Source organism: Lampris incognitus, chromosome 11 (genome assembly GCF_029633865.1).
Source record: "Lampris incognitus isolate fLamInc1 chromosome 11, fLamInc1.hap2, whole genome shotgun sequence".
Taxonomy (NCBI): Eukaryota; Metazoa; Chordata; class Actinopteri; order Lampriformes; family Lampridae; genus Lampris; species Lampris incognitus.
Window position 1 is genome coordinate 22,552,255 of NC_079221.1, and position 23,396 is coordinate 22,575,650.

The 23,396-nt window shown below is 44.3% G+C and overlaps 1 protein-coding gene across 1 annotated transcript in view; it reads right to left on the bottom strand.

The window, feature by feature from the left end:
- dnah7 (dynein, axonemal, heavy chain 7) overlaps positions 1 to 23,396 on the bottom strand; it is a 304,502-nt gene that overhangs the window by 215,205 nt on the left and 65,901 nt on the right. The window contains exons 13-15 of the mRNA XM_056288870.1: positions 10,665 to 10,889; positions 10,196 to 10,342; positions 9,120 to 9,299 (exon numbers count right to left, since the gene is read on the bottom strand). Of these exons, the coding sequence (XP_056144845.1) occupies positions 9,120 to 9,299; positions 10,196 to 10,342; positions 10,665 to 10,889 (552 nt within the window). The remainder of the gene's footprint in view (positions 1 to 9,119; positions 9,300 to 10,195; positions 10,343 to 10,664; positions 10,890 to 23,396) is intronic.

A 23,396-nucleotide genomic window follows, 5' to 3' on the forward strand; every position in this document is an offset into this window, starting at 1 on the left:
CCACCCACCAGCTCCCAGCCATATCCGAGTGATGATGGCTGGTGCTTCAGGGAGGGGTGGTGCACTAGATATGCCAGGTAGTTGGCGCTGAGGCAGTGTTGGAAGAGGCTATCTGCATCTGGAGGGAGATGGATGAATGATTTATTTTTCATTCTTTTCCACTTTGCGGCATGGGCCTCAGCCTTGGTGCTACTCTTCTTGTCACCATAGATAACATGCCATGTGAACTTGAAGAGCTCCTCTACCACCTCTTCCTTAATGTCAAGGCTATCTCCACACCGTGAGAGCTGCCGTCGTGCCACAGGGCTCTTTACCACCTTGTCATATACTGAAGACCTCGCCTTGCCATAGAAGCCTGAGTTGGCATCACAGCCTGTAAGGCAGTGTAGCTGCACAATACAGTCTGCCATCTCCTCAGTCACCAGGCCACAGCAAAAGACTCTCTCTTGCTTTCTATTGATACGGAGCATACCAAGCAGCTGCTGCGAGATGGCTGCTGCCGCAACATAGGCATCAGTATCAGCTGCATCAATGACCACAGGGCCACTGTAGCCTGACTCGTGCAGAACTGCATAAGCAGAGAAGAGGATGGTGTCAGCTTCAGACTGGTCAAAGCTGTAGTTCTGCATTGGTTGCTGGGTTGACAAGTTGGTGCAGTGGGTGGCAACAGAGTAGACAATCTCCAAATCTACATTCTGTGCAATGTCGGTCAGGTAGCTGCAGATTAATTTTTGCAGCCGTACCTTGTTGCTGATGCTACAGAGCAGTGTTTTGAATGCCTTGGCAGAGGGGAAGGGGTCATGCAATTTCATGTAGATGTTGGGGGCATGTGCCATACCTTGTACCCGCAGGTCTCGCTCATCATCTTTAGTTGAGTATGCTGCATCGTACGGTCGTTCACACAGATGATACGGTCAGCACCACCATGGCGGGAAAGGATGATGGATGACACCTTGTTGACATAATCCAACCACTTGTATGAGGTGCCATCTTGCATCTGCCGATCTTCTGCTGATGGAGTTGCCATCCTCCAGATCATGCCCATGTCAACAAGAGCGATGTAGGGTTCTTGTAGATCTACAGATTGGAGAGAGAGCTTCTGGATGAGCTTGCTCTTCTGAGTCTTCCTGTATGTGCCGTTGGAATTGAATAAGGCCACACACTCCTCAACAACACGATGTTCCAGCAACTCAGGGAGGTTTACAAGTTGACTGACCTCAACAAGGTTGATCTCTGCCTTCAGAGCACTCTGCTCCATCTCAGCAGCTCTGGCCTTGAGTTCCTCCCCGGACCTCTTTGTGTATGACTCCTTGGTAAACGTCAAACGTTTGCTTAGAGGGAAGCGTGCATGGAGGGAGGTATTCTTACTGAACATCCAGTCCCGCAAAAAGCTGGTCAATTTCTCCTCTCCCACAGCATGAGCTGATTTGAAGTCCACAACGAGTTCATTAGAGGCAGGCATGGCTGACTGTAGGGTGCGGAGGGAGGGTGAGGCCGGGTCAAATGGGTAGGAATCAAATTCATACATGCATGCGACCAGATCCTGTACGCACTGCTCATCTTCTCGCATCCGTGTCAGATCACATTCCACATGCTTCCTCTTGGCTTCTTTTCGGTTGGCCAGGGCATTGTGAGCTGCCCGGATCTGGGCCACATTGTTCACATTTCTGGAGTGAACCAGCAGCTGCTTCTCATTCTGGAGGATGGAGAGCCACCCAGACTTCACTTTGCTGCCCTTGTTCATTGTACATTCAATCCACATGTCCCAGGCCATGTTGGAGTAGGGGTTGCCTGTGATGGACTGAGCAAAGTCAGTATGAAGGAAAGTGACCTGTTCAGCAGGGAGCGATGTCAGCATGGCCCACAAGTCAGGCAGCCACCTCCCATACCTATTGTTGTCGTACACTACCATCCATGGCAGCATGGCACGCAGAGAGCTCACATACTCGTCCCAGTTACAGATATGGACTGCATGCACATTCTGCATGAGTGCATCTGTCATGGACAGGAAGTCCCTCCAGTAGTCCGTCATGTCACTGACCTCCACCTGGGTGAAGAGGTTGGTGATGAGGCTCTCAAGGTCAGCATCATCCTCCTGTGCCACATGGGCATTCTTGGGAGAGACTCATATCTCTCAGAATCTCAAGGTTCTTTCTCGTCTCATCAGCCAGGTTGGGGATGAGCCTCCACTTTAACAACTGAGTCATAAGCGCCTCATACATGAGCCTCAAACAACGCAGCCCCCTCTTGTAATGCTTGCCTTTCAGCGCCCGATCGACGGAGCCCTCTGCAATAACTCCTCCCGCCACGAGTACATCTCCTAGCTCACTCCCCTTGTAGTGCTTGTAGATAGCACTCATCATCACACACTGTGTATGGAAGGGACCAAGAAAGGGCACAATGTCATGGTACTTGTTTGGGTTCTCAACCTTGAGCAGAGTGATGAGGACGTACACAGGATGATTTCCCACTAAGAAGGCGAAGGGCATGCGCTTAGTCGTGATGATGGTAGAGAGCTTGTCCATGACATCATTTACAACTGACTTGTTGGGCGGTTGATTGTAAGATGTATGGAAATAAGCCTTGCTCTTCTTTTGCTCCATATTCAAGCCAGTGTGAAATCTGCTGTAGGAAGGGATAGTCTGCTCAGCTGCATCAGGTCGATCACCATTCATGTCCACACGAGCAAGGGCATGGATAATGTTCCGCTTACGCTGAGGCTCTTTACTGGATGAGGATGTAGTGGATTTAGGGCGGATGGGAGGCTCACCACACTTGATGGTCCTATATGGTGTAACTGCCTGCATCCCAGACACCTTCTCAGTCAGTGCCAAAGACACAGTCTTGGCGTCTTCGACGCGTACATCGCCATCCTGGATGTTTGCTTTGTACTTCAGTACAAGGCGGTCTAGACACTGCAGAAACATCAAATTACAGTCGTGTGCAGTACCCCCTCCTGTTAACGTGTCATTGGCAAAGTCATCATTGTCAATGATGCTGATGCTTGGCTCTCCTTCAGCTATCTCATTAGGACACACAGAACACCGCTCGAGGTCATGCTTGGCCCAGACATCACGCAGGAGAAGCACATTTGGGTAGCTGATCCCAATGCCGAGCTTGTAGAAAGAGTCAACAAGCTCCTTGGTGCGAGTGATCTCATGAAGGGTGATGGTGGTATTGATGGCGGTAGTGGTGGGTCACTTTGTGACATATTGTGTGATGAGAGAGCTGAAAGAGAGTGTGCTCAGAGATAGATCTACCCCCTCCTTCCCCCGTAAAGCAGACAGCAGCTGCACCATGAGAGGCAGAGTTCTTCCTCCTCCTCTAGCTCCTCGACCTCCGGCCATGGTACAAGTTTAATTGACTTGATGTCATCCCTGAGCCACTCAGCCACATTGCGAACCAGTTGCTCACTGCTGACACCAATGGAGGAAAGTGCTGCTTCCACATATGAACCACCCCCAGACGTGTCATAGACTAGGTCGCTCTGGTTCTTCTGAGGGCGGGAGTGGAGGCCGACCTTGCCCTCAAATTCCTGGGTCAGGATGTTCTTTTATGTAGGATGACTTGACCCTGGATGTTGGGAAGCCATACCGAGAGATGATGGAGCTGTAGTCTTGGAGGAGGCTCTGCAGTGACCTTAGCTCATGTTCCTCAAAGATGACTGTTCTTATGTGGTCAAAGAAGATAGTCTGAGCCTCACGGAGAGTGACATTTTGCATGTGTGGAAGTTTGTCATCTTCACTCATTTTCTGATAATTACGCACATATTTCAACCAGCATTTTAAGTGATATCTGATCTCAAGTGCGTAGGGCTGATCAGCGGCAGAATCGATCAGACAGTTTATTCTGTCTCACATTTTCTGATCTTCCAAGGTCACCGTGTGGCTCTTGAAAGCTGCCCATGCGTGATCGTACGAAATCAGCTTCAACTTTGATTCTGGGTGCCTGACTGACTCAGTCTTACAGCACCAGACACATTTTGTTTTATCATGTATCTGCCCTAGACTCGATCGCAGCCGCCTGGCAGCTGGAGCCGCAACTGGGGAAGAAACATCAGACATAGATGAAGACTGAGATTGGCATTCATCAACTTCTCGATTTTTCTGTCTTTTCTGGATCTGTTCCAGTTTCTTGACATTCCATAAGGTCAGCGTACATGTATCATGGACACATTGTCCGATGGGACCTTTATCCCAATCAACAGTTGCATGGACATTTCCAAACTTGTCAAGACCGCTCCATAACAGGGCCCTTTTCTTGGTATTTTCCCACCTCTGAATTGAGGTAATGGAATCAGTGGCTTCATCACAAAGCCTGCACACTGGAGGACACATGGAGTCTGATGAATTATGTGCTGTCTATTTGTCCCTGTAAGTTGATTGATTTCTTCCATTTTAAAGCAGTTATGTACATCTCTACCGTTCCATTCACCTATAGGCAAAAACAAAAAACAAGTTTGCTCAGGGTGATTTTCTATGATGGTACATTCATTTATACTTTAAGTATTGCTTAATTGAACTGGTGCTTTTTTTCAACAGAGGCCATCTCCAAAAATTAAATAATGTACTTTAAGTTGATACTTTAATGTAACAATATAACAATGTATATACTTCACACAAAAGTTTTATAAAATTAGGTGATTCGTGATTAAAGTCATGTGCATTTTTGCCAACCAGCCCTATCACAGAATTGGTTGGCACAATGTTAAAATGTGATCAAAATCACTAGCTAGCTATGCTAGTTTATGAACAGTTGTTAAATTACTGTGTGTGTGTAGTGAATATGTATAGCCTATGAAACACACACTATTAATGCTGTGTGCCTGTTTGTGTGTGTGAGCTAAAGTTAGCAACTAGTAGTGACTGTGATCAAGCTAGCAAATATGAAACGTGATTTGCCTTTATTAGCTAACAAATATTTATTATTATTAAAAGCAACACAATGATAAAAATATCATGAAAACTGTGATACTTACTTTAGTCTCGGGATCAAAAGAGTGTGATGACCGCGGAATAGGCTAATAGCTAGCTAGCTAGCTAATTTTCTGAAAGGTCATGACCACAATATTTTTGAAGGGACAGTAACTAACAGCGTATTAGTAGGCCCGCCCTGACCTGCAACCCCGTCACACACGCACACACGCACGCACGTGCACGCACACGCACACGCACACACACACACACACAGGGCACAGACAGGCATAGGCTACATGTTTACCATATTTTATAAGTTATTGTTGTTTAAACCTTGGTGTATTATACATCATTTGAAAGGTAAAAGCATGATCTACCAGAATAAATGATAAAATATAGTTTCAAAGTAAAATCTACCCTAGAAGTTGTCTTTTATAGGCAACGTTCACTTAAAATCACCTTCCCGTTCACATCGTCACTCCACTGGATGGTGGCCATCTTGGATTTATGGGTCAAAATGATGTCATAATGTCAAACTGATGTCAGAATCAGAATCAGAATCCTCATGGTTGACTTATATGAAAAAGTGTCTTCATCCATGATTCTAGGTGCTCTGGTTCAAAAGTTAATTTTTCAACATGGCCGCAGGCAGCCATCTTGGATTTGGCCCTCTAGCAAAAATGCCAAGGATTTTTGGGAGGGACATGGGAGCTAAATGTCTTTCAAAAGGTCCATAGAAGTCAAATAAATCATCAAAACATGTTAGCCATAGAGTGGTCACGGAATTGAGGTTTTACACTCTACTATCTGTTTAAAAGCGTAGCACAAACCAATTCATTGTGTGGATTTTTAGGGCTCCAAGCAGCAAAGCTGCTAGAACCCTATTGTAAACAGAGGATCACTATTATTTTGCCATATAAGTACCTGGGTCTTAGAAACTGTAACAGCTAAAGTTCCCAAACTTGGCAGATCGTTTGGAAATCTCTCCCACTACTCGGATATAAAAAAAAAAAAACATATTGGCCAGATGGTCGTGCGATAACAATTAACTTTACATTTTGGTCCATAACTTATGAATTGTAAGTCTCAGAAATAAAATTGTTTTTTTTTCCTGGATTCCGTGGGTCCAGACAAATCTAAAGGTAGAAGCCATTTGAGCTTAGAGATATTTTCCGCCATTTAGAATTTTGTCCAAATCGTTTTTTTCACTACTCCTCCTACAAATGTTGAGCAATCGTCACCAAATTTGGAACAGACCATCTCTGGATGAAGCCAGAAAATATTTTTTTTTCAGATTTTTGATATATGGTTTCAGTCAATCACAATTTGTTGAAATAGCTCATTTTGAAAAAAATGTTGAAGTAACTCATGAACGTGTTGAGATATCAACCTAAAATGTGAGATATGTTAAGGAGTTTTCACTAAGCTTATGTATTAAAGTGTATTGTGCTTAACCTCTTGGGAGCACTACAAATGCAAAAAGTTTATATTTTGTAATTGGCTGCATGGATTCATACGAAACTATGTATGCACGATCTTGGGTCATGACTCAGCCAATGGATAAAATTTGGTAATGACTGATTAAAGTGGGCATGGCTTATTACAACAAATCTAAAATTTCTATATGTTTCACATTCCAAACTTCAAAAAATGAAGAAAATCACCCGTACATCCTACAGACCAGACATTTCAGCACAGCCACTGACATGTGAAAAAAGTTTGCCTCACTGCAACCTATGTTCAATTCAGAAGTCCATGACTATATTTTCCAAAATATTTGAAATCAATTAGTATCTATATCACAAGTCTTCATTCAAATGCTACCAAAATTGACACAGATTGTGTAGATGCTCAATATCATGTGTTTCAAATGGTTAAGTCAAACGACGAGTCTGAAGTGCCATTCAGTGTCTTACTGTAATTAGTACTGTATGCACAACGTTTTCTATTTCAAATGTTTGCTCAAACTTAACCAAAGTATTTGACAATACACCCGAAACCAGGACAATGGTGTGTGATTTTTTTAAGAATTTAATCACTAACACTTTAACTGTTGTGATTTTTTTAAGCTTACATAGACAAAAATACCTTAATCTGGCAACTGTGATGTCATTGCTTCAAGATGTGAGAAGGTGTGTGAAATGCTATGTCTCCTGAGTGACACAGTCAGTAAGTCACTTTCTCTGGACATACAAAGGTCATTGGTTCAAGTCCTGAAGTGTCCAATTCAAAATTGCCAAACTTGTGGCAATTTATACCCGTGGCATGTTTTCAAATTCTTCTGAAGGTCATATTAAATCAAAGACTGTCTTTTGATAGATTTTAGATTTTCCGCCATTTTGAATTTTGTCCAAATCTCTTTGTTCGGTACGCCTCCTGCAAATTTTGAGCAATTGTCACCAAATTTGGTACAGAGTATCTCTGGACCAAGATGGAAAAAGATACATTTTCAGATTTGTGATATGCCATACAGTTTCGATTATACAAGCCAATCAATGTGTATCAAAATAACTAATTTTCCAAAATTTGCACTAGCTCACAAACCCGTTGAGATATCAACCTTAAATTTGAGACATGTTCAGGAGTTTTCACTAAGCTTACGTATTAAAGTGCAATGCACTAAGTGCTTGGATCCTGCCCATTGCCACTTCCAGCTATATTTTTTGTTGTTGTTGTTACTCAAGTGATATAAAAACACTGAAAACAGTGAATTGTTTTTCAGTCTCTTTGCGTTACCTGGATGGCTAGATTTTCTCTGTATTAAGTGAAATGTTATTGATAGTATTAACTGTATGTAGTAACAGTAGCATGTTTTTCGCAGTAACCCTGCAACTGACTGTGCACGTCCATGTATGCATGTGCATATTAAATGTGTAGTAGCGCACTGAAAAATAAGGCTCCCCTGAAAGCCACTGTGTAATTCAAACCCTGGCATAGCTCAATAAATGACTTTTTTTTCCCCAGCAAATCTTTTTGTCCTGAGTCTTAATTGTGCGGCATTATAGGTTGTTTGCATATGACGTCACGAACTAAAAATGGAGGGCAGGAAGTGATTTTCCACAGAAGAAGCACTATCACAAACTTCCGAAATGCCTATGTTTGGCGTCATTAACTGACAACCACAAGGAGTTCTTATTGAGTACCAAAAGATGTTGTTCATGAGGGGGAAAAAAATGCAAGAAATTGACTGAAAACGCTGGAAAAAATGGCTTGCGAACCGTCGTCTGCGGTTGGGAGAAGTGGAGTTGGGTAACGTGTGTGTGTGTGCAGTGACTACTTCGTCAAAAAAATCCCTCTTCATAACATAAGGATCATGTCCAACATATCTAACTTTCTGTTTATACCTTTCTCTCATAATATTGTCTAAACTAGCAAAGTTCAGGCTAAACTAGCTCCATCTCGTCCATTCTGCTATTCACTTCCTGCCCTCCATCTGAATCTCGCGCGTCATCAGAATCATGTGACTGCAAACAAGCTATTGTCTCGTAGAATGTGGCATTTTTTTCTATTTATGAGTAATACAAGATTTTTTAATGAAATTGTTTAAAGTTTAAGCTAGTTTTTGACTTAGAATCCTGGTTACAGTTCTGAAATGAGTCAAATTTTCATCAGTAGTAAATATCTAATGGTATTGAAATATCCATCCATCCATTAATTTTCTGAACCGCTTATCCTGCTCTCAGGGTCATGGGGATGCTGGAGCCTATCCCAGCAGTCATTGGGTGGCAGGCGGAGAGACACCCTGGACAGGCCACCAGACTGTCACACAGGGCACACACACACACACACACACACACACACACACACACACACACACACACACACACACACACACACACACACACACACACACACATTCATACCTAGGGACAATTTAGTATGGACGATTCACCTGACCTACATGTCTTTGGACTGTGGGAGGAAACCGGAGCCCCCGAAGGAAACCCACGCAGACACGGGGAGAACATGCAAACTCCACACAGGATGACCCGGGACGACCCCCAAGGTTGGACAACCCCGGGGCTCAAACCCAGGACCTTCTTACTGTGAGGCAACCGCGCTAACCACTGCGCCACCATGCCACCCGGTATTGAACTATACCATTTACAATTCAAAAATAAATGTACACAAAATAAGCTGTAGAAAATGTAAGCCTGTACCATCGAGTCCCTGACAAATAAAGACATAGCCTGGAGATGGCACCTTGTCTGGGCTGACACCAGAAATTGGCCCATGGACCCATTGCTTGTGCTGGCTCTGGAAATCAGAAGCTATCTCATAAAGGCGCAGGAAGGGCATAAGCTTGTCCTGGATCTTCTTACGTTGTGGGTACTGGGACATAGGCCAGCCAAAGGCCTCCTCCTCTTGGTTGAAGCCATCAATCTTTGCAAAAGTCAATGGTGTGCGAGTGAGTGAGTGATTGAGTGAGAGACAGACAGACAGACAGACAGACAGACAGACAGACAGACAGACAGAAAGGGACAAAGAGAGAAAGAAAAAAAGAAGGTAACACTTTAGTATGGGGAACATAGTCACCATTAATTAGGTGCTTATTAGCATGCACATTAGCAACATATTGGCTCTTAATTGGTCATTATTACATACTCATTAATGCCTTATTCTGCATGGCCTTATTATACAACCAGTAAGCCATTAACTATGAGTTTTCCCTCTATAACCTCAGAATTATTGCTTATTAGTAGTACCATCTCAATATGCTTTGCTTAGTATGGACTTTATAAGGTGGTAGTACCACAAGAAGAGTTATTCTCCCTTACTAACACTTAATGAATATGGTCTGTTCTTACATAACAAAACTACAAGTGTTCATAGTGTTAAATTACTGTAAAATAAGTTTTTGTTCCTTAGAATATGTTCCCCATACTAAAGTGACATCTTGATCATTACTAATTCACTAGTAATTAAGTTTTTTTATGTTCCCCATACTAAAGTGTTACCAAAAAGAACATTAAAATAATTAAGAAAACACATTCCATTAAAAAAAAAACCAAGATCATTTATTTACACTTGAAGCCAAGTAGTTCTATAGACAGCACTGTCCTCTAAGGATGTCAGGGATGTGTCTTTCCCGGCTCACCAGAGAGGTTGGTGACTGGATTTGGCAAAGGAAGTATTAAGTCTCAAATTAAATACACAGCTCTGATCTAATTCTATATTCTCTAAATACATTTATGAAGCAGATACCATCCACCAATAGCCATTGACTCTATTCTTCGTTGATGAAAATAACTTGTCAAGTCTTGGAAATTCTGACATACCTTGTCCATGGCTGACTCCAGCTTGTTATTGAGGGCCTGAGCTTTTTTCAGGTATTTGTTTAGATCTGCCAGGTCACCAAAGGTAGAAAACTCCCCCACCAGCATGGCATAGCACTCCAGCTCTTCGACAAAGCACTCACATCGCAACTGAACATTCCATATACATACACACAGACATGCACACAGACACGCACACACACACACACAAAACACATAAGCACAAACATTAAAAATGGAAAGGACAACGGTTTATTCAGCTGTACAAATACAGACTATTACGTATTAGAATAACAAATTGATCATTTATATCTATTTCAATTATATTTCAAAGTTGTTAGATTGGCTTGCTTTTAGCTTTGAAAGTAAATTATACAGATTGATCATTTTTAGGAGGATTTAGACAGTCTTAAAACAATGCTTACTCTTACAGATGCCGAAACAATTAATTTAGGAAGGAAGACTGACAGACCTTGAGGCCACTCTGATACTGTTGTGTCTTTTCGCTGATGATCTGCCGGTGCTCCTCAAAGATGGAGGCCATACGTGCATGCCACTCAGAGGTCTGCCTGTTAAGCCTCATGTCTGCTGGTGAGAAGGTGACATGGTCCACCAGGAAGCATAAGCGTGCATTGGATTCAGCCAGTCTCTGCTCCAGTTGGGGCATCTCTGTGGTCTCCACCATGTTCACATAGGCCTGGAGGATGAAATGGTAGATGGGTGCAGCAATTCCTCTACATTTACTTAGCAGCGATGGGCCAACACAGAAAGAGCAATGACACCACTAATGATGGAATTGTGAAAATGTGAAAGTGAAAACATGACACCGACACTGTAATTTAGCCTAATTTGGTCTCACTACATTTGTTTTAGAGAAGAAACTGGGTTTTGTTTTGTTTTGTTTTGTTTTTTTTACAGAGAAAAGTGCCTGTGTGATGATAAAGTATTAAATCAACAAAGTTTTAATGCCAAGTTTTCCTGCAGAAAAAATAGTGACTAAAATAAAACATAAGTGAAACCAAAACTAAGGAGTATCCCTCCAAAGAAGTGTTAAATCTTACAGAAACTGTAGGGGTTGAAGCTCAGTGACTACCTGGACTTAACTTGTGTACGTTAACTTGAGAAGGAAAAAACTTCCACAGGACTCCAATGTAAGAAAGGAAAAAAACAAGTATTTTATTCCACAGCTTGTAGTATCTTCTTACACGAATATTCATGGTTAAGTTCTCCTTAATAAACAACTGTACGACGGTAAGAAACACGTGTGGCTCGGTCACTGCTTGGCTTCAATGCCACAAAACAAAATGTCCTCTCCCTGGCTCCCTTCGTAAAACCACAAGACCTATGTCTTAAAGCGATAGTAACCTAAATCACCGTTCTAAACCAAAAGCTCAAAGTGTTGCCTTTTACAACATATCACACTTACGTCAACATGAATTAAATCAAATTATTATTAGCTGACTTTTAACAACTACTATTGATTAACTTATTCAATGAAATCACTTATCTCAATTTACATAAGCTATTAACACAATACATACTGTGCTTATTTATAGAACTAAACATATAAACGTAACTTGGCTCCCACATACCAGCCCCTAATTGTACTCTGAACCGGAGACAATCACCAACTATATACAACATGTGCAGCCAAATAAATCTACGTCCTCTTATTTAAGCAGTCTTCTTTCTTCATTGCTTGATTTACTGTTTACCTTGGGGCTCAGAGGTTACTAGCATGTGGCCCCAGTTTGAGGCCAGACTTTACCACTGCCTCATTCATTTTAACTCATTTTAACTTATTTTTAGCTTTTGGTCTTAATGTGTGTATACATTATACTGTGTTTGCTGTGTTTGTCTGTGTCTGTCTTGCACTGTTTGGTGAAGCCACAGCCCTCATTTCATTTTTAACATGTGCCTGCACATTGTTTTTAATGACAATAAAATTGAATTGAATTGAATTGAATTGAAGTCAGCCTCCTGCAGGAAACAAATCTTCGTAATAGGCCTATCCAGTGTACTGGTCTTGGTCTTGATGAAGACTTGACATACCAGTCCAAACTTGTCTGGGACTGTCTGAATGACCTTTCCCAAGACCCAAGAGTTGCGTGGTGCTGAGTCGTCGATGATCAACACGATGTCTCCAATGGTGAAGTTGAGAGATGGATGTGATCACTTGTGGCGCTCTTGCAGCTGTGGTAGATATTCTCTTGTCCATCGCTTCCAGAATATGTCTGCCATATACTGGATCTGATTCCATCTCCTGCGTGCATAGAGATTCTGCTTAATGAGCAGGCCTGGGGGTAGAGATGGCTTGGTCTTGAGCAGCAGGAGGTGATTAGGCATAAGTGATTCCAGATCATTTGGCTCACTGGAATCCTTGGTTATAGGCCGACTGTTGATGGCCTCTGCCTCACATAACAGGGTGTGAAGGCCCTCCTCTTTGAGTATCTGTAGCTTAAGGGTGGCGCTCAGGATCTTTCTTACAGACCTGATCAACCTCTCCCAGACTCTTCCGTGGTGGGAGCCAGTGGGAGGATTAAACACCCACTGGATGCCGCTCTGATGTAGAGTGTTCTCGATCTTGGAGCTATTCCACTCTCTAATGGCTCTCTTCAGCTCACTTTGGGCTCCAACGAAGTTTGTTCCATTATCTGAGCAGAGGATTTTTACCTGGCCTCTTCTAGCTATGAAACGACAAAGAGCATTTAAGAAGGAGTCCATATCCAGTGAGGATGCTACCTCTAAATGTATTGCACAGATTGCCAGGCATGTAAAAATGACACCGTACCTTTTCACAGTACTTCTTCCAAGTTTTCCTTCTAATGGGCCAAAGTAGTCCACTCCAGTGTTGGTAAACGGAGGCTCATCTGGCAGGACTCTGTCTTGAGGTAGGTCAGCCATCTGTTGTTGCCCTGGAGCTCCATGTAAGCATCGACAAACAGGACACTTGGATAGGATTCTCCTTATAGCCGAGTTTGCTCCGGGGATCCAATACTTGGACCGCAACTTGGAGAGCACATGATTGTGATCACTGTGACCCAAGTTCTCATGGATTTCTCTGAGGATCAACTTTGTGACATGAAGATCCTTGTCCAGGATCAATGGATGCTTTGACTCCTCAGGGATAGCGGCCCTGCTGAGTCTTTCTCCTACTCTGAGGATGCCCTCTTGGAGGACTGGATTAAGCCTGAAAGGGGTACTGCTTCTCTTCACTCCCTCACACCTCTGAAGTGCAGAGATTTCTTTGGAGAATGTCTTTCCTTGACAATAGCCAAGGATCTCTTGCTCTGCTTCTGTAAGGTTGTCCACTGTGAGCTTACCAGTGTCTGCTCTCAAGAGACTTGCCTTGAAGTTCCTCATCTCTTTATCAATGTCGAGTGGAGAGGGAGTAGCATCCAACTCCTTCCTCTTATGACACAGGCTCAGCAGAGTGCTCTCAACCTTAAGCATCCAAGCGACTGCCTTCCTAAGGCGAAGACAGGAAGAGAAGTGCTGCATGGACTCCAATACTGCATCCCTTTGATCTTTAGCTGCAGTAGCACTGACCATGGCATTCCTTACCTCTGGATCCTCTGTGGTTAGGGCCCCAGGGTGGTTCGGGTTCTCGTGCCAGTCTTTCATAGGCTTGGTGAGAAAGTCCGGCCCCTGCAACCAAGTATGGCTTTGGGTGAGTTTATTTGCCTCGAGTCCCTTTGACGTGTAGTCTGCAGGGTACTGTGAGGTATTAACATATCTCCACTGATATGATTTAAAGATCTTCAAGATAGTCTCCACTCGGTTAGCGACGAAAGTGTGGAATCTGCTTGTTCTTTTCTGATATACTTCAGCACAGTTGTGCTGTCTGACCAGAACACAGACTCTTGGTAGTTTCAGCTGCAGTTCTGCTCTCAATGTCTTGTCCATGCGGGCAGCCGTGGTGGCTGCAGTGAGCTCCATGCAAGGGATAGTCATGGGCTTAAATGGAGCCACTCTGGCATACCCCATGACAAACACGCAGTGGACTTTGTTGCTGCTGTTCTTCAGTAGTATGTAACTAAATGTCCCATAACCTTCTTCGCTAGCATCAGCGAAGTGGTGCAGTTGGCTGAACACTGCTTCACAAAAGCTCGCAGGCTTTAAACACCTAGTGACACTGAGGTCCACTAGCTGGTGAAGCCCTGCCCTCCAAGCAGACCACTCACAAGCGAAATCATCAGGTATCAGGACATCCCAGCCTAGCTTTAGTCTGCAAAGCCTTTGCAGGATTCCCTTTGCTGGGAGCACGACTGGTGCCAAGATACCCGATGGATTGTAAACAGAACTGATGATGGATAGGCTGTTTCTCCTGGTGGGCACTTTGTCTGGTATGATGATCTTGAACCTGAGGTTGCTGGACTGGGTACACCAGTGAACTCCAAAAGCTCTCTCTATGGGATGCAAATCTTGATCCAGGTCAAGGTCTTTAACCTCTGTTGCCCTCTCCTCTTCTGGGATGGCAGACAGCATGGCTCTGTTGTTGCTTACCCACTTAGTGGATCTGAATCCACCCTTTCCACCACATACAGCTAGCAAGGTCTGGTACAACAACACTGCCTCTTGAGTGGACTGATTTAAGACAGTCATCCATGTAGAAGTTGTGCAGCACTGCGTCTGCATGGATGTTGGAGTAATCTCTGCTGTCTTCAGCACATTTCCACAGGGCGAAACTGGCACAGCTCGGAGATGAGGCAGCACCAAACAAGTGCACCACCATCTTTTACTCCTCCATCTCCTGACTGATGTCGCCTGATATCAACCAGAGGAACTGGAGAAGGTCAGAGTCTTCATCTGGCACCCTAACCTGGTGGAACATCGCTTCCACGTCAGCCATCACTGCCATTTCCTCTTGCCTAAACCTGGTGATGACACCAAGGAGCGTGCTAGTGAGAATTGGTCCCTGAAGAAGCTGGTCATTCAGAGTGGTGCCATGGTAAGATGCTCTACAATCAAAGACCACTCTGATCTTCTGCTTCTTGGGGTGATAAACCCCGTGATGCAGCAGGTACCAAACTCTACCATTGTCATGGCTGAGGTCCTGGCTGGGTACCTTCACGGTATAGCCCTTATCAATGATGCCACCCATGAACGTTGAGTACTCGGCATGGAATGTTGGATTCTTCACAAACTTCCACCTTAAATTCACAGCGTGCTGCTCAGCTATCTTATGGTTGTTGGGCGTCTTCATGTACTTATTCCTCAATGACAGGGCGATGTTGTAATGTTCCTCCACAAGTCTAGCTGACTGGGAGGCCAAGTCAAGGAACTGAATGTCCTCTCTAGACATCTCCAGCTTATCATCTTACTCGCACTCAGGGAAGTCACTCTTGAACTGCTGACTCCAGGGTTCATCAAGTCTGGCAACTGATAATATGGTTGGCTGAAACCTGTATCAGCCCACTTGTTGTACTGTGGCCAGTGCCTTCTCAGAGAGCTCCATTGATGATCCAGCCAAATCGTGTTCTTACAGCATACGGACTGTCGACTACACTGGCAATGACCTGCCAGTGTTCAATAGCCTTGGGCACATTAATACCAATAAGCAGTCCTATTTCTGCATCTATTTTTGGGAGTAACACCTGCTGAAGATGAGGTCACTTGTCGACATCCTCTTGTAAAGGAATATTACCTTTAGTTGCCGGAATTGTCTTCTGAGAGTATGTACCTGGGAGCCTCAGAAAGTCGTTGCAATCTAAGCTGCTCACCTCCAAGCCAGACACCATGTGACTGCGAATGATCTTTTTCTGCCCCATGGTCCTTAATAAGATGCGCGTCTTTCTGCCTATGAGGTTGAGTTCTTTCATTAGTTCCTCAGTACAAAGGCAGACAGTACTACCAGGGTCGAGGAGAGCGTAAGTTGTTGTCACACGTTGGCCCTTGTTGGTCTTGACTTGAACTGGAACTATTGCTAAAATGCTCTCTGTGTTTTCAGCACTTGTCACTCCATGAGTCCTTGTATTTGTACCTACAAACTCACTTACAACTGACTCTGACAGTCGTTCCTCACATTTGGATGACTCCTCTTCAAGTCCTGCCTCCTTGTTCGTAACATTATTTTTTGGTCTTCATGTGCAAAACTGTGGGGTGAGACTGTGTGTCGACTTGGCAGCTAATTTTCTCCGTCCATGATTTACTCATATGCCCCTGTTTCAGGCAGCTGAAGCACATGCCTTTTCCTCATAAGAAGTCAATCTTCTCCTTATGAAGAGACTTCTTTGTCTTCTTGCACTGATCAATAGCATGTTCTCCACCCTGACATAAGAGACAGGGTTTGGAAAATGCACAAGCTTGGCTGCCAGTGACTTTACATTCTGACTTAGACTGGGAACTCACTTGATTACTGGTGATAGTTGCAGCTGTGGTGAAGCCTCTCTTGTTACCACTTCTCCTGTGCAACCTCTCATCCACTTGACCTTTAGCTTGGCTCTTGGAGGCAAAGTCCTTTATGTCACCAAATGGTGTGTGCAAGGCTTCCTTTACTTACTTGTTCACAAAGTCCACGAGGTCATTGCACTTGGCGCTGCGATTTTCCCTGTCCTGAATACCACAGACCATACTTCTCCACTTTTCCCTCAACTTGTGCGGGAGCTTGACAATGATTGCACGCATGTTAGTCATAGCATTACGACATCCTGTGAGATAGAGGCCGAATGAATGGAGAGCTTCTCCATTGTCTGACTTGATGGTAAGCCAGTTCAGGGCCTTGTTGATATATGCCACTGAAATCTTGTGTTTCTGAAATATTCTTCCAGAAGTATCTTGGCTTCACGACAGCCATGCTCAGGTTCCATATGGAGACAGCTCCTTATCAGCTCCTTGAGCTGTCCGCTAGTATACTGCTCCATAAAGAAGAGCCGGTCTTTGCTGCTATCTGTCCTTTCCTCTACTCCGTGTTCGAATGCCCTTAAGAACAGCCGACATTCGGGGGGGGGGGGGTCTCCCTTAAACACAGGAATGTTCTGAGGGGGTTAGAGTGGCTAGTCTTTGCTGCTTAACTAGCATTTCAGCAACACCTTGTAAAGTCTCTGTTGTCTCTGCCCATGCCTGAGTAGCTGCAGCAGTTGATCTTCGAATATTGTGTAGAAGGTCATTACTCTGCGCTACTTGCCTGTTTGTGAGTGATCAATGAACACTTTACTTACCTGTTAGCTAGAAAATCTACAGATTTGCTTGAACACAAGTAGGTTTTCATTCCATCATGAATTTATGCTCTGGGTGAGATAACAAGCCCTTCAAACTCATTCAAGAGCTTAATTTTAGCATCAGGCACTGCTAAAGCTCTTCTCTTTCCCTTTTTAGTTTAGCTTCCTGTTCCTCTAAGATTTGTCTCTGTTTTAGAGCGGATGCTTGGGCTACCAATGTAACTCTCTCCAATTCTGTCTTTAGATGGGTAGATGAAGCATAATATGATGCATGAGAAGAATGAACAGAAGCTACCTTGGAACCATGTTTTAATGATGAGAAAGACATCATGGATACGCTACCTGATGGCTGTACCTCTTTGTTGCATTTTGTAGCTTCTAAAATGCATAGATGCGCCTCATCTATCCAAGCCTTAGCCCTCACTGCAAAATCCCTAAAGGCATCAGCCTTGGGTTCAAACCAGTCAGCTTGACTTTGTTCATTTCTTCTTCAAAAATTTGTTGAAGTATCCCTTTAACATTAGCATACAGATCACAAAACTCCCCAAACAGCCTGTTGAACTCCACCATTCATTTGGTTTGAATTAATGATAAGCTATTATCATCACCGTCATCCGTTAATCGGCGTATCTGATTCATTTTACCAGTTAGCTTAGCTAGCTTGACCTTTCGTGAGCTAACGGCACGTTGCAACTCTTCTCCCACTGCCTTAGCTGTGACATTTACGCGAACCTGTATCGCCCGCACCGCGGGAGACATCGCTGACCGCTTGACTAAAGGGTCAGACCCGTCGGCCAGCAGCCAACGTGTCTACTTATCCATGCACATTACACTACCTCCCTCCTTTGGGAAGTGCGTCCCCACGCTTAAGCATATCAGCTCCTTCACGCCTCTGGGTGCATACGCTTCCGATGGCCTTACGGTCTCACCATCCCACTTCTGACACCAATGTAGCGAATTAAGGGGGGCAGCCCGGGACTGCCGCAGCCCGGGACCGCCACAGCCAGGACGCGAACCCATATCTCTCACTCCGCAAGCGACAACGCTAACCAGTCAACTAAAGGGTAGTAGTGGTAGTGTAACGTGCATGGATGAGTAGACACGTTGGCCGCTGGCTGACGAGTCTAACCCTTTAGTCGAGCAGTTAGCGATGTCTCCCGCGGTGCGGGTGATAGGAGTTCATGTCCCAGCCGTGGCAGTTCCTGTGGTTACCTCCCCCCCGAATTCGCTACAATATTGTTCATGGTTATTTACGTTTTGAGGTAGTAGTCTCTCATGCTCCTCTATGCGGAAGGCGGTTCCATCTCTGTTTATGAATTCATTCTGTCCCTTTTTGAAGATCACCTTGGCTCCATCAGTGGTGGCTGCTTGTACACAAAATATGCTCTGTGGATATGATGGTATGAATAACGCCTTCCTCAGTGTGATCCTGATGCATCTTCCTTCTAAGTCCTGCAAAAGCACTTCTGCGTCGCCTCGTTTCAGTGCCACGTTGTTCATCCTGGTTCCTTCAGCTAGCTCCATGTAATGTGACTTTGGATCAAAAGTCTCATCAAATCTCGTGAATTTGTCTTTCTGTTATGATGTGGGATGTTGCTTCACAATCTACCATTAGTCCGTACCTTTTAATATTGTCCGGAAAAAACCTTTGACTGACCTTGAATACAAATTTTTGTTCATGTTCTTCTTGTCTTTCTGCAGTTTTTTTTACGTCATCTTTGTGCTCGGTTGTTCTTCTACATGTCTCGTCACTGTGAGTTGAACTTCTATGGAAGCTACACCACTTGGTAGCAGCACCACTTGCTCCTTTCTGGGGGCACTCTCTCGCAATATGGCCACGGTTTCCGCATCCGTAACAGGTCACAGATGATATGTCCACTTTCATCACGTTGTCCGATTTTGTTTTAGTGTCTAACTTTCCTGTCTCTTCATAGCTCCGTAGTTTACTTTTGAACTGTGTAAACATTAATTCCCTGCTGCTCAGTGTTGTATGAATGGCGAAAGGTTTGTACGATTCTGGAAGACCCTTTAGAATCATGGCTATTATCACCCCATCACTAATGACTTCCTTTGCATTCCTTAGGGAAGTTACCGCCTTTTCAGCTCGTATAATATAGTCTGTAACAGTTTCTTCAGACTGCTTCTCTAGTGAGGTTAGTTTGGTATACAAAGCAATAATTCTGGGCTCACCCTGACTGGCACAATGACTCCGTAGTATTTTTAGGGCTTTTCTACCATCATCTGCCGCTTCTCTCATCACCAACGATAGGCTTTTGTCGTCAAGGAATTGAATTAGCTCTGCATGGCATTCTTCATTCTTTTCTGGGTCAGTACCCACGGTGGAGAGTATTGCGTCCTTTAAGCCCATTATTCTCAGGTGGCCAAGAAACTTCACTTCCCAAAGTTCAGTTATTTTCGTCTCTGTCGAACACCAACCTCTGCCATCTTCCTCCCGTAGTATGCCTGGGCCCATAACCTGTTGCGTTTTCTGTCGCTGCACTCGCCATCATCACATTTCACACATTCACGTCATCCATATGAATAAAATATCACTCTGTAGATACCTTCACGTAAGCTACTTTCAATTTATTCTTTCGCTTCCATAGCACTTGAACAGTTTCAGTAACCATGGCATGTTTTCATGAATAAGTTAACCCAGAATGAACAAACCCGCTAACCGGATACAGAGTCATCTGGAGTGCACGCCACTGCATGGTTTACAATACATGCGCACAATAAACTATGGTCGTACGCCATATAATATGGGAGCATATAATTCTAACAAATGAGATTATAGCCTACAACTTAAAAATAATGAAATACATAGTATAAATAAAATAGATGAGGACACATAACTTAACAGTTAGGTTTTTCTAAGTTGTGCTCTTCTGTAACCATGAGGTCAGATGAGTTTTTTTTTCCTGATGTTTGGAATACTCCTTTCTGAGCGCTGCGTCGACAGTGCTCAACATCACAGCGGCTCCGTTGTTTACAGCAGAGACCAGTTGTTGGCGCTTCGACTGGCTAGCTTTACGGATCAAACTGGCCAAATTCCCGATGAGCTTAGGGGGACGATTATGAGATCTTTTCAAGGATGACGGGTAAACGATATAAATCATGAAAACGGAAGGCCAATGCACAGAGAGAGAGAAGGCGATATTGTCCCCTCTCTCAGACAACGTGAGCTCGCTGGCTAATACGGTGGGCGAGCTAACGGCACTAGTCAAGAAACAGACTTTGGTGAGCATAGCCTCTGATGGTTCACTGAAACATGGCTGCCCCGAGACATCCCAGACCACAACGTTCCTGTAATGTACATAAAACGGGACACGCGTCTCAGGTCTCAGTTGGGAGCCATCTTGTTTATTCCGCAATGTGAACAGCGGGTGCTGTGTAGGGACAGAACAGACTGCAGCTTCGGGAGCACATAATTCTAACAAATGAGATTATAGCCTGTAACTTAAAAATAATAAAATACATAGTATAAATAAAATAGACGAGGACACGTAACAGTTAGGCTTTTCTAAATTGTGCCCTTCTGTAACCATGCGGTCTGATTCCGCAATGTGAACAGCGCTACGGGTGCTGTGTAGGGACAGAACAGACTGCAGCTTCAGAATGCAAAAACAATATGTTACGGTTTCCATTGACGGCTTTCAGACTGTACGGGCACACGGATTGCTCAGGAAGTGGTAAGAGCAAGGGTGGAGGAGTTGTTATTCTTGTTAACAACAGATGGTGTAATCCTGGGCACATTACCATCAAGGAACGTATTTGTTGCCTGGACATTGAACTGTTAGCCGTAGGACTCAGGCCATATTATTTGCCCAAGGAAATCTCACATGCTATTGTGGTAGCTGTTTACATCTCACCCTCTGCCAACCCGACGGCAGCGTATGATGTCATTCACACTGCCATAGCTCATCTACAGACACAACACCCGAGTACCTTCATCATAATCTTGGGTGACTTCAACCATGTCTCCATGGCGACAACCCTGCTTAACTTCGCCCAGTATGTGAACTGTACAACCATAGCCGGCCCGTCCTATCGGTCTTTGACAGTTGCGTATGTTTGTTGATTGTGACGTCTCCCAGCCGCCGTCAATTAACAACATTGATCCATACGACCTGCCCGCAAAACGGTAGAGTGCTGACCCCGCATTGCCTCCTGTTTGAGCTAGCAGTGTGTAAAAACGAGGCATACTCCAAGTTAACAGTTAAGGGGCTTTAGTGTCGAACTGTTAAGTATCAACAATACAGAGATGAACTGATGCACGCAGGAGACTGCGTGCCTTATGTAACATTAACTACAGTTAACATCCACTGGGTGGTGATATAATACCACCCGTAACATCTCCCTTTCCTTTAAGTAACAAAACACTTCTTGAAATACCAACTTGTGAACTTCACCCAAGACATGGTTATATCTAGATCTAAAAAAAACCTCATCAGCCTGTCTAAACACTGAACATTAGAACCAGTCCATGTGAGCTTATAGGTTAAGTCTGTTAGGAGGCCGTTTCTGACGGCCATATAGAGAGAGAGCAGGGGAATGGGGTGACGATGGGACAGCAGAGGTGTCCAAAGTCTGTGGTGGGCCCGGAGCCCGTGGACTGCTGTAGAGCCTGCTGGGAGAGGGTCGAGGAGAGAACGTACATGCCCTCTCACCCTCCGTCATTTCACTCTGTGGCTGAGACCCACTGCATTCAGATGAAGGCCCTTCTGCACCAGCCCTAGGGTTTTGTGATGGCCTGGGCTCTGCCATACGTAGATCGCCTCGATTGCAATGATACAAGGAGCCCTTGAAATCTACCAGATATGACCGTGGGGCCACTTTCTGCAGACACACTCCCCGTTGCCAGATGCCAGTCCTGCCCCTGGTAGTGGCTTCATCCGAACTGCTTCTTCCACTGCGAGTGCAGGTAAGTCCTTAGCAGTCCTGTCATAGATGAGTTTCGAGGTTTGTCTCCTGTGCCGCAGTTTATCTACAACTTCCGTAACGACGCGTGGCTCAAGAAGTGTATCAACCACTGGCAGAGCTGACTTCAAACGGCGTGTCGTTGGGCAGGACTGCTGTCCATACCCTACGTTGGGGTGTTTCTCCATTGTACGATTGCCTTCCAGGCATCCTCGCCATCCCATAGTGCTTTCTTGCACAGGTTCTTTGCGATTTTGACCACTGCTTCCGCCTTCCCGTTGGCCTTGGGATGGCTTGGTGAGGAGGTGATATGGTCAAACCCCCACTCCACAGCGAATTGGCAGAACTGAGTGCAGGTGAACTGGGACCCATTGTTGGAAATGACCCAGTCAGGTTGCCCATAATGAGCAAATTGAGCTTTGCATCATTTTATTGTTGTTTCCGCGCTAAGGTCTGGCAGAACATCAATATCAGAGAAATCTGAGTAGTGATCAACTACCACCAGAAAGTCTTCCCACTGTGTTGGAAAAGATCCAGACTTATGATTTGCCAGGTGCGTGTGGACAGTTCATGGCTCAGCATTGTCTCCTTTTGCTGCTCAATCGCATACTCATTGCATACAGAGCTGTAAGTGGCTTTCCAATAAGTCACTGGTGCATGCCAGTGAAAGTAATTGATACGCGCTGGCATCAGCTGTTGCATCTTCATTTATTACTCACACACTTCCTTTACAGCGTTTCTTTGCATCTTTCTCACAGTTAGGTAGCCTATAGTAACTTTAGACTGCTACTCTATACTCGACGCCTAGGACACGGTCAAAAAACTGTATGCCACCTAGCATCCACACCTGAACTCATTAACTCACTTGTATAAATGCAGTTCCCGCAATAAGAAACTGCCACCTACTGACCAAAAGGTGAATTGACTCAAAATAAACACATAAATGGCTGTTACACTCCGGCCCATAATTGTTGATGGCAGGCAGACACAACAATTCTAAACAATATAAACAGCCATTAAACACAGTTTTCTTATAACAGAGGTACCTTGATACTTTTACACCCAAACATGGTGCATTAGCATCAGTTATACATCTGAAACCGCCTTTAATAGGCAAAGTTTGG